Source organism: Neurospora crassa, linkage group II (assembly GCF_000182925.2).
Source record: "Neurospora crassa OR74A linkage group II, whole genome shotgun sequence".
Classification (NCBI taxonomy): Eukaryota; Fungi; Ascomycota; class Sordariomycetes; order Sordariales; family Sordariaceae; genus Neurospora; species Neurospora crassa.
Window position 1 is genome coordinate 2432826 of NC_026502.1, and position 14838 is coordinate 2447663.

The 14838-nt window shown below is 52.6% G+C and overlaps 3 protein-coding genes across 4 annotated transcripts; 1 reads left to right on the top strand and 2 right to left on the bottom strand.

The window, feature by feature from the left end:
• Positions 1-249: 249 nt before the first annotated feature.
• Positions 250-6822, top strand: ham-5 (hyphal anastomosis-5). 2 transcript variants are annotated; one of them, XM_011395207.1, is made up of 5 exons: positions 250-935; positions 1058-1527; positions 1584-1710; positions 1772-2083; positions 2148-6822. In XM_011395207.1, the coding sequence occupies exons 2-5, from the start codon at positions 1107-1109 to the stop codon at positions 6346-6348; spliced, it is 5061 nt and encodes a 1686-aa protein (XP_011393509.1). In that variant the 5' UTR covers positions 250-935; positions 1058-1106; the 3' UTR covers positions 6349-6822. The 2 variants fall into 2 exon arrangements, with proteins under 2 accessions (XP_011393509.1, XP_011393510.1); XM_011395208.1 differs by having other exon boundaries at positions 250-920.
• Positions 6823-6991: 169 nt separating this feature from the next.
• NCU01788 (hypothetical protein) lies at positions 6992-10248 on the bottom strand. Its single transcript, XM_950867.3, has 5 exons — positions 9094-10248; positions 8844-9013; positions 8760-8767; positions 7829-8677; positions 6992-7588 (listed from the first exon to the last, which is right to left on the bottom strand). The coding sequence occupies exons 1-5, from the start codon at positions 9602-9604 to the stop codon at positions 7561-7563; spliced, it is 1566 nt and encodes a 521-aa protein (XP_955960.3). The 5' UTR covers positions 9605-10248; the 3' UTR covers positions 6992-7560.
• Positions 10249-11746: 1498 nt separating this feature from the next.
• Positions 11747-14589, bottom strand: NCU01786 (ribose-phosphate pyrophosphokinase II). Its single transcript, XM_950865.2, has 4 exons — positions 13302-14589; positions 13147-13176; positions 12844-13025; positions 11747-12786 (listed from the first exon to the last, which is right to left on the bottom strand). The coding sequence occupies exons 1-4, from the start codon at positions 13942-13944 to the stop codon at positions 12403-12405; spliced, it is 1239 nt and encodes a 412-aa protein (XP_955958.2). The 5' UTR covers positions 13945-14589; the 3' UTR covers positions 11747-12402.
• Positions 14590-14838: the final 249 nt, after the last annotated feature.

A 14838-nucleotide genomic window follows, 5' to 3' on the forward strand; every position in this document is an offset into this window, starting at 1 on the left:
CAACGTAGCAGCAGCAAGCCTAGGAGCTAGCTACCAGGTAGGTTGGAAACCTGGAGTCAGCTCCTCACTGGGCAAGGGTTCATCTTAAGGGTGCTTTCTCATGACACGCACTGTCCAGTGACAGCTCGCATCCGCGTCCTGGGACTCTGTGCTAAGCGCTCGTCAGGTTGGCCCGAACTTGTTGCTGCCACACACCACCACTCACGTTGGTGCAAGTCACAGGCATAATCGTCACTTTTTTTCCTTTCTGCTTTTCTTCCTCCTTACCCGCTGCCAAACCAAGCCTCTGCTCCGCGCATCGAGCTGTTTGCTGTTTGGGATCAGCAGACAAGAGCATCATCTCGCAGCACAACAAGCGCCTGGCACAGCATCCAGCTGGGGCTTCCTTGGACCATCATCCCACTCGATTCTTTCTCTCCTCCATGACCTTAGGCGAGTGAGCTCGAAGACAGGTCCTCTTACCGCTACCCTCCCCCCCTCGTCCTCATCTGAACAGAACTACAACCTTTTGCCATACACGCCTCCTGCGTCTCCGACGCCGTGTATCTTGTTTCCAGAGCCGTTCCCGTGCAACCCTACCATTTCCAGATCTTCTGTTCCCACTCGCCTTCGATTTTCCCCTTCCAACCGACGCTCGCTGCACCTTAGCAAAGGAAGAAACCCCTCTCAACATATAGCCTTACCCAGACGAAACACGATTGCCACAGTAACCGCCACCGACTCCAACGAAACAAGTCCGTGTATGCCGCAAAGTATAGCCTCGAGCTCCGTACTCTCGGCGTGCTGAACGTGGAGGAACAGCTTGGGCGGGAACAGACAGCATAGTACCCCATGTGATGACTAGGGTTCGGATTGTGTAGCCTCGCCACGCGTCCTGGTTCGTTAAGAAGTCCCGGAGGGTGATAGCTCCCTACCGCTCGGTATGTTCTACACTTGTACGCCGTCCATTCCCGGTCTGCACCTTGAGAGTTCCGGGTTGGCCATTTCATGCCTGTACCGAAAAGGTACATACGGCCTGCCGCCCATGCAGTCTCCCGACTAACATTTTGGTCTCTAGATCTTCGACCCAAAGGACATAATAACTCCTCCCCACATATCTTGTCACCATGTCGGTCCCCGGACACATCTCGAGAAGCCGTACCGGCTCGATTCCAGCCTCATCCAAGGGACGGACTGCCCACATGCAAGACTTCGCCATGGCTCCAACTCCGAGCGCTGTTCCCCGGTACTTCGAGCCGTGTGCGGCCACGGCCTCCATGTTCCTCTACGCCCAGGGCAGTTCGATTGTATGCTGCCACCATGACAGCCTGTCGATAGAGAGGAGATTCGCCCGCCATACCGAGGAGGTGCAGCTATTAGCAGTCGACAATCTAAGTGAGATGGGCACAGGGAGGTTGGTGGTCAGTTATGATGCCGGACAAACTGCGATTGTATGGGACCTCATGACCGGAGATGAGGTCGCAAGGTTTGCTTCGTATGAGAATCTCACCTGCGCTGCCTGGATGCACAATGGCAATGTTGCGTTTGGTGGGTATATCTTTGCTTCATCTATCGTATAAACATGGCTAACTGGGCGAGAACAGGCAACATTCAAGGCAATGTGATCCTTTTTGAACCCACTACGTCTGAGCACATTTCCGCAAGAACCATTGATCAAATCGCCATCACAGCTATTGCCCCGGCAGCAGATTGCAGGACCTTTGCGATTGGGTAAGCACAAGGTTTCTAGGGTATCCTTAAGAAGGTGCCGAGACTGACTGTCTTGCTGCAGATATCAAAACGGCTCACTCTTGATCGCAACACTTCAGCCTAGGTTCACCATCCTTCACAACCTAACTACCTCGCGCGGGCCTTCTCCCATCGTAACACTGGCATGGCATGCCTCGTCTTCACGGCAGAAGTCGGACATGTTGGCCGTACAAACACACGATGGCGATCTCCGTGTATGGAGCGTTTCCAAACAGTACAATGCCGATGACCCGGCAAAGGTGGTAAGAATTTTGAAAAGGACAGAAAACTACCTCACAGGACCGAACTGGATGGGCTGGTCTAAAAACGGTCGTATTATTCAATATTCAGAAGGGTCAGTTCGCTGCTTTACGGTACCTGCTGCTCTTTGTGCGGTCGCTGACAAACTCGAATGATAGTGAAACAATATCATGGGATGTAAGGACAAAACATGTTACTTACGATACAATCCCAACCTTGGAACATGCCAGAGGGTTGGCTGTTTATGGGCCCGGGGCGACTCTCTTCACTCTCGGGGCAAACAACTCGGTCCAACAGTTCGATCTTAATGCGCCGGCCATGATGGTCAACAACGTTCAACATCCTGCTAACATGTTACCTCCTTCGCCGCCTATCTCGCTCGAAGAACAAGAAAAGAGCCAGACTGTGATGCATCACAATGCTGACCACGGAGTGCCAATTGCGATTCACGCTGATCTTTCTGAGAGTGATGATCACATGTCACCGTTAGCTAGGCTTGTTCAAGGGCAGTCTGAGCCCGACCGATATCGCCCAACGAGCCCTACCTCAAGCCGAAGTCGATCCAGTGTCTCCATCACGTCATCCAACTCGAACACGCAGGGACGAAATCAATATGCCCCATCCGCGGTCTCTCGTGGAATGACGGAAAACACATACATCTCCGCAGGGTCTTCACTAAGATCTGGTTTGCCCGGGCAGGATCATCGGTACAGGCGAGACAGGGAGTCTTTGTCGACCACGAGCTCCGTCTCTATGGGCAGCTCAAACTATCGTTCGAGAAGGCCATCGAGGTTGCGCCATGAGGTGCCGCGCAGTCCCGATGACGCGAAAGTTGTCGACTTATTTAAGTTCACCAAAAGCCGTCTGCAAGATATGCCCTACAAGACGCCACAAATAAGCGATGGTGTCCGACTTACAAACGATGATCTGCGGCGTCAGATGCTAAGCACAATATTTGGATGGAACAAGGAGATCGAAGACCTGATTCGGGATGAGATGTCTCGGCATCCTCTGGGGTCTACGAATCGGATTTTGCTTGCGAAATGGTTGGGAGACATCACAACGGATATCATGGCTATGGGATCAGAGAACATGACATCGTCTGATTGGATGCTTTTGGCTCTCAGTGGCATTGGAGGACAAGCATCACAGCACAAACTTGGGCGAGCCTACGTGCAGCGGTTGTTGGAAAGCGGTGATGTTCATGCGGCGGCAACAATCATGATCGGATTGGGCGACCACAACGATGCGATTGAGATCTACGTCTCTCACAAAAAGTACATGGAGGCCCTGATCTTGACTTGCCTCTTTTTCCCATCGACGTGGGAGCGTCAAGTCCAGATCGTGAGGAAGTGGGGAGAATGGGCCGTACAACATGGCCAACAGCAGCTCGCCATCCGATGTTTCGCCTGCACCGGCCATGAATCCACAGAACCATGGACGTCTCCTTCAGCCCAGCAGATTACCTTCGGAAGCATCTCAGCGACGGTCAACGAGGTCACCAGTCCTCCACTCTCACCCCCTGCCAGGAACCATGGCCCCCAGCGGAGTGTGGCGAAGAATTCGGCCCTTAAGCTTATTACCACCTTCGGAGATAACAAGTCCAAATTCTTCTCTGGGCACGATGATGGTAGAACTCCTATTGCGGCAGGAGCCACCCCAATTGTTCAGTCAGCCCTTTCACCTGGCGGAGCTGACCCTACAACCGCCGTGTTACGGAACAACCGAAGTCAATTCAATACACCCTCCTCTGCGCGCCCGCCAAATGGCGGTTTTGGTCGGCATCGTCTTCCATCCATTGGAGAGGCGACCCAGGATAATCGGGAGCTTTTGACCGCAATCAGCAAGCCCGTCGGTGATCCTTATGCAAATATAATGTCCTTTGAGGTTTCCGATCACAGAACGCCGGGGTACGACTTGCCCAGAGCACAAACTGCCAGCCCTCGTGTCTTTAAGGACGCCAAGGCGCCACCGCCTCCTTCTCCCTCGCCAGCCGCCGTAGCGGCGCTGATGGATGGCAGACAAAGAAGGAATGGGTCTCGCAGCCGCATCCCAGAAGGCCTCGACCTATCTCTTCCTGTGCATAACGACACGCGCCATGATGAACCCAGCTCCCCTGAACAGTCAGGAAATTCTATCTCCAACGCACAGTATCACTGGCCATCTAGGCGCAAGGGGCCAGGCTCAGTGGCCAGCTCTGCGACATCTGCATCTGCAACATCTAGTGTTAGAGGCTACAGGAGTCATGTCCCAGGCAAGAGTATGGACAAGTATTACCATAGTCTTGAGGCTGCTGGAAGTAGTAGAAACGCCAGAGGAACCAGCAGAGATGGTCATGGCAACGGCCGCGATACCAGCCGCTCACGAAGGAACGATGGGGACTTGTCCAGAGACCGCGGCAGAGGCTCTTCCAGGGGTTACACGCCCAAGGGTGGGAAGAGATCTCCAAAGTCCCCAGTTCCCATGTCTCCCGAAGACTTGATCAACCTTGCTACTCCCCGGGAAGACCTTGAGCAACTTGGGCATGGTAAAGGGCGTCTTATTGACTTCTCAGACGAGCAAGACCAGCCCAGCGTGGCGAAGAAGGTCACTACCCGCCGTGAAACATCTAGGGTGCGAATGGCAAGTCGTGGTGCCAGTAGGAATGGCCGCAGCTCAAGCCGCGCGCGCAGTTCCGAGAGACGCAAGCCTCCAGCACTCGACCTTCGCGGCCGTGAAGCCAGCCGCGAAGGCTCCAGGCAGAGATCGCCATCCTCCCCAGTGCCCATGTCAGGTCAGGCTGCGCACTTTTATGGCTCGGAGGATGAGGAGGATTACAGAAGGGCGTTGGAAGACCGCGAGAAATTCCGGCAGAGGCACAACCGGAGTGTAAGCAAAAATGGCAGGGGAGAAAGCATCACATCGCCGATCTCCGGTCGTGGTCATGACTGGGGTGGTCGGGAGAGGTCTACAAGTCGCCAGAGGTCGGACAAGAGGTCGGAGAGCCACCAAACAGATCGCAGACAGCGTATTCCTGCCCCGATGCCCACGCCTGCGCCGATGCAGCTTGTTACGGACAGTTCAGGCGACTTGAAAGTCATGATGAACGAAAGACAGCTTAAGAAGGAGCAGGCACAGCGTGAGCTTGAAGAACGTCGGAGGTCGCTCGCACGAAGACCGTCCGCGCCCCCGATCCTACATCCTGATGAGCTTACTCCTGCCCGGTTGGACACCGTCATGGAGCTGCCAAGCACCGTCTTTGTCCCTCCTAGGAGAGAAGATATGCCAGCGCGCAGTGCAAGCGTTGATCCTAACTCTCAGGGCGCTGGAAGGAGCATGTATGCCAATCGTGGGCCATCGATCGGCCTTCCTGCCACTCCGAAAGCTATGCGCTTAGTTCTAGGTTCGGACGCCAGCAGGAACAATGTGCCCGTTCCCGCTATCCCCGCGAACTTTCAACAGAGCTCGGCCGCAAGCTCTAACCAGGCCTCGCCGGATAAAGTGTCACAGAGGCAGGTTGAACTCAAGCAACAAGAGGTTGAACCGCCGATGAAGAGTCCTGCAATGTTGCTTCCATCGACCGTCTACACTCCGCCTACATCGGCATTCAACCGACCTTTCATTCAGAGGTCCATGTCTGCTCCTCCTCAAGACCTTGTGCCGCCTCAAGCAGGCGCCTTGAGTAACCTGAGGGGCTTCCACGCTCAACAGCCCAGTGTAGGTGGAGAGCCGAAGCCCCTGATGGGTCGCAGGCCATCTCATGATGCTGGCCGAAACGACGGCCCCATCCCTCCCCCTCCCCCTCCGCCCCCGGCGCCGCCCATGCTCAGAGAACTCCAGCATCTCGCTGCTCCTCCACCACCACCGCCTGCCCCGCTTCCTCATCTGGCCGGTGCTAAGCCAGTTGTTTACGGAGGAAGCTCGGGGATGATTGAAATCGTCATGGACGACGACCAACCACAACAACCACCTCAGCAACCGCAGCAACAGCCCCCTCCTCCGCCTATGCTGCTACCATCCACTTCATACACACCCGTCAACACGGCCCCTATCCCCAAGGAAATCGTTGTGCCCATCCTCTCTCCTCCGGCACCCTCCTCGCGAAACGGCCACGCCCGTGGCCGCAGCAGCATCGACCACAGCATCGGCGGTCGCATCTCGCGCGTGACTGAGCGCATGCGCTCGGCTAGCAGGAGCAGAGGAGCAATGAGGGACAACCAGGCTGCTCCGATGATTCCTGCTCCGTATGAAAGCGTGCCCATGCCCGGCATGTCGCAAAGCATGAACTTCCATATGCGTGCTGCTGCTGCTGCTGCTGCTCAGCAGCAACCGGGCCAGAGCGACTTCAAGACGGGGTTGCATCATAGTGAGATGATCTAAGATGGATGAATAATGTGGCATAGCATTCCAGTTTCTCTACCTTCTTTTTTAGCTCATTTCACTTGAACTTTTTCTTTGTGTTTCTTTCCGATTCTGATTCTTAAATACCTTATGAGTCTGCATGGCGATCGGCGTTAACTCAAATGGTCTCACCATAACACCTTTTTGCTGCGGTTCGTTAACTTTTTTTGAGAATGGAAATATAGGGGGTGATTATGTGTGTTTGGTGGGAAAAGATATGCCTTGATGGCCTTCATTTTATGTTTTTTATCAGCACATGTATCAAAATGTGCGCAGCTTTTGTTTTGGTACTCTTCTTCTCGTACCATTTGTGTATGTACAAAAACCGAACTGATGCTGAATACACGAAGACAAGCAGGTGGTTAGGACAAAGGATGGTGATGGGTGGAAGGAAGGATAAGTGTTAGAAAAAAAATACGATATCTCTAGCAAATGCTCAAGCTCTCATATTGGGTGGCTCGTCTCTGGTGTGCCCATGTTTCCCGTGGACACACCTCTTCATTTACACCCGTCCTGCCGACTTCATCAGCCTTATCAATTTCACCAAACGATCCCGCCAAACACTTTCGAAACAATGCGGTTGATTTACTACACGTCCTCGTTCGTCATACTCTTTGAGTGACCGACTTATTTTTTTGTTAAAGCAACGCTGTCAGTTTGTATGAGTACCATGTATACAACCTCTTGTCCCAATGCTAAACTCCAGAAACTGCAGATGCCACCAAAATACAAAAGCACAACTAAAAGTTCACTGCTCGCTTTCCCCGCTTAATTGTTGCTAATCCATTAAAATGCACAGGTCCAACACATACATCCACCTTTTCGTTCGTATTGCCGCGTTACTGTGTCTCTCTCTGTTCTCGTTTACGAATATGACAACCACAACCGAAAGAAGGGGCAAGACCCAAGAAAACCAAATGAAAAGACAACCGTAACGCCAAGATACCAATCCAGCTCGGTACTTTAGTACTTCAGAGACGCCAAGACTGCTTCCAAGCTTTCTAGTCTTGCCTCTTTGGACATCCTACTCGGGACCTTTGTGATTACTGTACTCCTTGTACTCTTCATCGAGGATGCTGATGATGTTGATGACGATGGTATCGATAACAGCGATGGGCGCGAAGGTGCGAGGGTGAGCAGTGGTGAAACTGACGTGCCACTGCCGCTACGGCTAATCGGAAGGCGAGACTTCTAGTCTTCTGCTTCCTTGGGCCACAGTCTGTTTGGGTTGATGAGATGGTTAGTAAATGCCTAAACGAAAGTTGAAAGTCATATATACTCTCGAAAGCCAGAATAGCCGTTGAAGGATGGGTTCTGAGGTTCAGCGTGAAGTGGGGGAGAAGAACAAGAAGAAAAGGAAGAAAGAGAGAGAGAGAGAGAGAGAGAGAGAGAGAGAGAGGAGAGAGAATATGCCAAACAAAAAAAGGAAGAAAAAAAAGAAAAAGAAAAGGAAACTCACAGCTCCCTCCTCCAAATACATTCCAGCATCCGCCAAAACACCACAATCCACACCACTATTATACACCCCGTCAAGACACATCCCAAGATCTTCAACCCATCGCTCTCAAATGCCTTTCCCAACTGCTCCGTCGCCGTCACCAGCGCCGTGTTCGGAAACACGAACGAGAACCAGGTCATTTGGAACTGCAGCTTGCTTTTTCTCTCCGGTCTCAAATATTTCCACAGCGAACCGACGCTCACCAAGAAGAACCAACAACTCAACCCCCAGAGCCAGATCCCCGCCATGTAAGCCAGCATGCGCAGGATGGAAATAGCCACAGCGCCCTGCGTACCCAGAAACTCGGTAGGAAAGAAATCGGGGGCGGAGTTGGCGAGCTGCACCAGTCCCGCGGCGGTGAAGGCGCCAGGTCCGATAGAAATGAAAACACCGGGTCGTTGGTAGTCGCGCGGTAGCTTCTGGGTCATCAGGCGGTAAAGAAAGGCGGCGCAGATCATGAAGGAGATCAGAAAGCCGGTACCCTGGACGGCGACGGAGGCGAGGGCAATGGAGATTGGATTGATGGTAGACTGGCCCGCCCGAGTCAAGTGGCCGGATTTAACGGCGGCAGCAATCAGGTTGGCGCCGTAAGGGGCCGTCAGGAGGAGCGGGTACGCGGGAAAGACCCAGACGGGCGTCATGGTGTGGATGGGGAAGACGGTGGTGGACCAGAGAAGAAGATAAAGAAAGGCACTGATGGAGAAACTCAGACCGACGTAGATCCAGAATATTATTTCCATAGCTTTGAGCAGCCAAGGACCCGTGTTGGGGATGCCATATTGGCAGATGGTGATGAAGATCGTTCCGGCACTGTAAGGGAAGGGGGTTGGTTAGATGGATGACAACGGACAGATAGAGGAGTGAGTGGAAAGGACCGAGATGGTGTACGTACGAGACAATCTTAATCAGAAGCGTTAGTCCTGAGTACTTTGAAGGAGCTGAGGGATCTTGCAGAGAGGAGGTAAAGTAGACTCACAATTGAAGACACGAAGAGTGACTCGGTTTGGTCATTAAGCGAATGCAGGAAGCTGCCTCTGCTCCAGACAAACCGAAGTGTAATACAGATACAGTTTACCGTAAAAAGAACGAGATTAAGAAAGAAGAAAAAGAGGCCAACGCCAGTCAACCATTGACTCTTGTATGGTACTGTGATGTTTGGTCCGAGTCAGAACATTGCAACTCTTTTCCACGTGGAAGGTGAAGTCAAGAGAATGGGATGAACCTACTGGAATGAAGAACATTGGCAACACCCCCGGTGGCCATAGTCATGGTGAACCATGTCCACTGATAACAAGTGATGCGATCCCTGAGGCTCACTTTGCCCTTCGATAAGTTACGCCCTTTGGTGAGTATGTCATCCATGCTCGCCTTCATGGGGCTGTTGTTGCCACCACCTTTTTGACGGCGGGATGCCGACGAGGTTGCCCAGAAAGGTTCGGAGGGGGCTCCGGGCCGGTGGTGGGTTGGGTCTGGCGTTATATAACCATCTTCAAGTTCGGACGGGGATTCATAACCGCAGTAGCTGTGAACCGGAGGAGCCAGTGTTGGTCTGGAGAAATACGATACATCTCGTCGAGGTTGTTGTGGTTCTGGGGCCGAGATGCTCCGGGGTGGAGGGGCCGGAGGCTCGGAGCCGGAAGCGACCGGAGATGGGGATGTGGTAGTAGTGGTAGTGCTATCGGCGGTGGTGGTGGCTACACGAGCAGTACCGCTGCTGCTCCGCCAGGCTTGAAGCATGCCGACAACAGGCGGTAGATCAGGTAGAGCGGTTCGACGTAGTTAGGCGCGCCAATGAGATCCAGCTGCCTGCTGTTGTTGGAGATATTCACCAGGGAGACGACGAAGACGATCAGGTCAAATATGGTCTCTGCTACCGGCGGTCGTACGGACATATTCTTCGAGATCGGGAGCGTGCCAGGGACGGAGGCACGCACAAACAAGGGGGTGGAGGGTATTATATGGCGTAGTAGTGTAGAAAGGTTGGGTGATCGGCCTGGGAACCAAACAACCCCCCTGCAATATCAAGGGACCTGATTTTTTTTTCTTCCCAACAAAGGCTGCTTTCGGCTCTCTGAAACTCTGGGTAACCGTCTAGTCCGCCGCCTACCTATCTTCCACCACTTGACTACCTGGGACAACACGAGAGGCCCGGCTGGATTGTCTTGTTGCACCAGTAACACCGGGGCTCTTGCCAGACGCTATTCTCGAGACAATCTCGTCGAATGCCAGGCTAGAAGGTCTAATTTCCTATCGTGGGTGATACTGCCCCCCTTTGCTAGGGCAGAGGGAAGGTTCCAGAGGTGATGCGGTGTGTATACGGCATATGTTGAACGGGTACGGGTGTGAGTGGTCCAAGGGGAAGTTCCCCTCCTTCAACGAGAAGAGAAACAGAGATCGGCATCCTCTATCCGTCTCTACCAAGACAGTGTACTATGCAAGGTCCCCATGTCTAGCCCTGCTGCGCCTGTTAGTAGAGCCATTAGTTTTGGTGCTAAAGAGGTAGTTACCAGTTGGTCGGTCGCCCTTGCCACCTTATTAACAAAACCCCTCCCATATGTATGATACTTTTCATCTCTCCCATGTATGTATGATAAGAAAGGTCTCTTCGTGTCTGGAACAACTTCACTTCCCATCACATGAACTTCTTCCCTTAAAAAAAAGAGGCTTGGACAGAAATCGGCATAACCCGGGCAGCTTAACAGCCTTCATTCTCAACCCCGTACGTTAAGAAGCGGCCAAGAACGCTACCACTAACAGCACTCCCCTCAGCGAAGCCTAGCCCCATGGCCAAGCCCTCCAGAACCCAACTTCCACGCTTTCGAGGGCAACATGACGACGGCTTTCACAAACAACGTCATAAGTACTCGCTTGCGGCACCCCACACCACCAGAGAGAGAGCTAATGGGTAATGGTGGTTCCAGAATACTTCTTTTCCAGAATTCCAACTTGGTGTGTTGCGGCACCGAACCGACCACCAATGAGCAACCACAGATGTCTTGTTTTCGGGGAGAAAACACAAACCACAAGAGACACACATGACTCTTGGTATGATGTACACTAGAACAGGCCTCGAGAGACCCTTGGTTTCACTTCACTTTTGTTATGCTCACTTGGCCCACGTAACGAACAGCATTGCTGCATTCCCGCCGTCAACCAGTTCCTGTCTTGGATCGCTTGACTCGTTCGCGGCTTGGGATCGGCACGTTAACGGATATCGGTGCCGAAGGAGGGCATCCCGTGCCAGTCGTGAAGATTTTGTGACGAATAAATATTCTGAGAAGAGACAGAAAGCATACAAACACTCGTTGCGCAGTTTTCCCTTCCTACCTCCTCAACATCGGCATAAAGTAGCCAAATCTTTGTTTTTATTTGTGGTGGTTTTTTTCTTTCTTTTTCTTTTTCTTTTTCTTTTTTTTTTTTTTTTTTTTTTTTTTTTTTTTTTTTTTTTCGTTCTATGTTTTTTTTTGGTGCCGTCACCTTCACGAGCCAATGAAATACACGAGACGTCAAACCGTGTCGTGCAACGTTGAAACTGTCAACGGACGTGCCGTGATCACAAGAGAGAAGCAGGAAGGGTTACACGATCTTTCCTCTGGTGCTACCCTTGGGTAGATCTTGTATTACTTGCATGACATAATGCAGGCAATCTCATCTAGCTGACATTGCTAAGGGTTTCGAGGTGGGCTGAAAGTGTCTGCTTGTCAACTCTTAACTTCGAAGGCTGTTATTCAAACTTCAAGTTCTGGCTTGATCAGCATCTCTCCTTGGATTGCCATCCAATGTTCGCTAGGAAATCAGGCCTCACTGTAGGTTCAAGCTGGTTGCTTGTACTGTCATCGGCCGTGAGACTCACCTGTGAGAAATGTCCTCTCGTGCCTCCGCCGATGGAGAAGTTGGCGATGGCCAAAGAGATTACAGAGCAAGTCTAACATGTTACGACTGCTTTACGAACCATTGAAAGGCGTACGCGAAACTCACCCGGTCCAAAGGCTCGTGAGAGGGTGGCCGTCAAAAGCGGATACCCGAGAATCTCAAGAATAATGCCAGAGGTAGTGCTCGCATGAGACAAGGTGCGCATGCATGGTTGTACCAAGGTAGTAGATGGTACACCACTTCGTTCTCCTTCTTCCCAGTGACACATAGAACGACGAGGCATGGCCGAGTTTCCGTGTTTTTGTGCTTTTCGTTGCAACCAAAGTCTAAAAAGCAGTCAAGACAGCATACCAACCATCCACTACGTCGTTCCATCATCTCCAAAAGAGATCATTTTTTCTACCCCAAGCCCGCTTCTTCCTACCCTACCCCTTCTTGGAAAGGAATCCCATGAGTTCCGTAAAACGCCTCTCGAAATTCCATCTGCCTCATCATCTCAGAGAGAGCTCACTCTGTATAGCCTCCAGATGTGATGGATATATGTGTATTCTTTTTTGTGTACCCCTGTGGAAGTGCAGCCCCAAAAACTAAAAGAACGAGAACGCCGGATATAATAATCGAGAAAATGCTGATCATGTCTGTTCAGGGTTATATATGCAATTTTACTCGTAGTTGAAGAGCACGCTGATCGATTCACCGTGGTGGACGCGCCGCATCGCCTCGGCAAAGATGGGAGAGATGTCCAAGACGTCGAGCTTGGATCCAAGCTGCTTCTTGTGCTCGTCCTGGGGAACAGAGTTGGTAACAACCAGCTTGTCAATCGCCGAGGCCTTGACGCGGCTGATAGCGTCGCCGCTGAAGACACCGTGAGTCAACAGGGCGTAAATTGTGGTGGCGCCCTCCTTCTTGAGGAGCTTGGCGGCTCTGGTAATAGTGTTGCCGGTGTCGGCAATGTCGTCGAGCAGAATGCAGACGCGGTCAGTAACGTTACCCACGAGCATCATACTGGCATTTTGGCGATCGGTAATCTTGGTAGGGCGGCGCTCCTGTGATTCTTGGTTAAGTGGTAATCCTGGGGGGGAAATCTGTAGGAGGGCATTTACCTTGTGAATAAGGGCAAACTCCATACCCAAGCTATCCGCAATGGCAGTCGCGCGCTTGGCACCACCAGCATCGGGGCTGATAATGACGGCATCCCTCCAGTTCGGAATGTGCTGCTGGATGTAGCGTTTAAGGAGCGGTTGTCCATAGAGGTTATCGACAGGGATATCGAAGAATCCTTGGACTATACAGGGAACAAGTTAATCTACCAGCCGTGGCCAGCGTCATGGGACGAAAGGACAAAGAATGCGCAACTACTCGCGCAAGTGTGTTTGTGTGTTTTCCACATCAACCGAGACACGTACCTTGTGGGTCGTGGAGATCCATGGTAATGACTGTACGGACGTGAGTTAGCAGCTATTTCCTGTGCACAAGCCATCCCTCATGTCGCGCGTCTCTCGCAACTGGTTGTAGGCCCCAGTATTGTTCGGGCCAGAGGCCATTTGTTGGAATGACGTACCATGATCGCAGCCGGCGCAGGTCAAAAGGTTGGCCACAAGGGTACCCGCCTGCGCAACCCACTGCTTGTAACCGGGCTTGGCCTGGAAACCGTTGACGATGGAGAGATTCTCGTAGTCATGGGTAGTATACTGCTCCTTAGAGCTACCATTCGTCAGGGCGTTCTTGATCATCTGGTTGGCGATGTCGGAGCTGTTGGTAAGGCCAGAAGTCTTGGGCACGCCGGGACCGGGGGTGGGCGGGACACTGTCGAAAGTGTACTGATTCTTTCCATTCTCGCCGTTGGGGGTGGGCGCCTTGTACAAAGGAGCGCCGGCCTTGTTGTAGGGCAAGTCGGGTTGCCTCGAGTAGGGGAACAAGGGAAGGACAGCGGTGACTCTGCGAGCAGAACCAGTCTTGCAGGCAGAGATCATGATGCAGAGGTCCATGAAATGGTCATTGAGCCTGCTGCCATTGCCACCGAAGCCAGTCTGGATAATGTACACATCCTTTCCGCGCACGGAATCCTGGATTTCGCAACGACTTTCGCCAGAGGAGAACTTGGTCAGGATCCTGCTGCAGGCGGGCAGGCCAAGAATACCGCAGATGCTCTCCACCAATTCGGGGTGGGAGTTACCGCCGAGGACGACAATGTTACGGACCATCTTGCAGTCTTGATCTGGCGACCCGTCAGGATCGCACGTGCAAAGAGACGAGGGCGGAGGAGGGATCGAGACGAAGGAGGTGGCGTCTGAGAGGACGGCGGCGGCGGCGTCGGTGGTGGTCGCTGGAAGGCCGGAGGGGACAAGCCCGGAAAGAAATGAAAGCAGGGCCACGATAGCGTTGGGTAATGCGAGGCTCTTAAGCGCCACTAGCCGTAAGGCAATGGGCAAGCTGACTCCTCAGAGTGCCAGGTCGTGCTGGGCTTCGAAGGATCGTGCTCGGCTGTTTCCTCCCGGGTCTGGGAAGAAGAATTTGCGCCGGTATATTTTTTTTTCAAGACCGATTTGAGAGCCGAGCGATAGGCGAATAAGAATCCGTTCCGAGTCGATGGGCGATGGTCTAACTGGGCCAGACTTTAGCAGCACAAGTTGCGACGAGGCAGAGGATGCGAGGACCCAAACGTTATGTATAGAGTCTAGAGTCTAGAGAAGAAATAAAAGAGGAGATAGTGGGAGAGCAAAGCGAGGGAGAAAGAGGCGATCATCACTGCGAGATGATTCCGAGTAATGTGGGAGTTTGAGAAACCAGTTGATTAACAAGGGTCTGCTTGGAGCGAGGTCGGTCGTCAAAGCAGCGACATAGTAAGTGTATGTACTTGGTGTTAGTGCCACCCAAACAGGCTCACCTGGTTGGCGTTGGCGTGTGCGGTGGTGGCAGCAGTGGAATGAAGGCCTGGGCCAGGTTGTCAAGCAAGGAAGTCACAAGGAAGAGCGTCCCTCACCTCCGCTGGCACTACTGCACTGTCGCGGAGGGATCGCGGTCAAAAACCAGACACACAACAACGACGAGAACGGAACCTTCCATTGACATTGGGGGAAAAAACGGGTTTTCTGGAT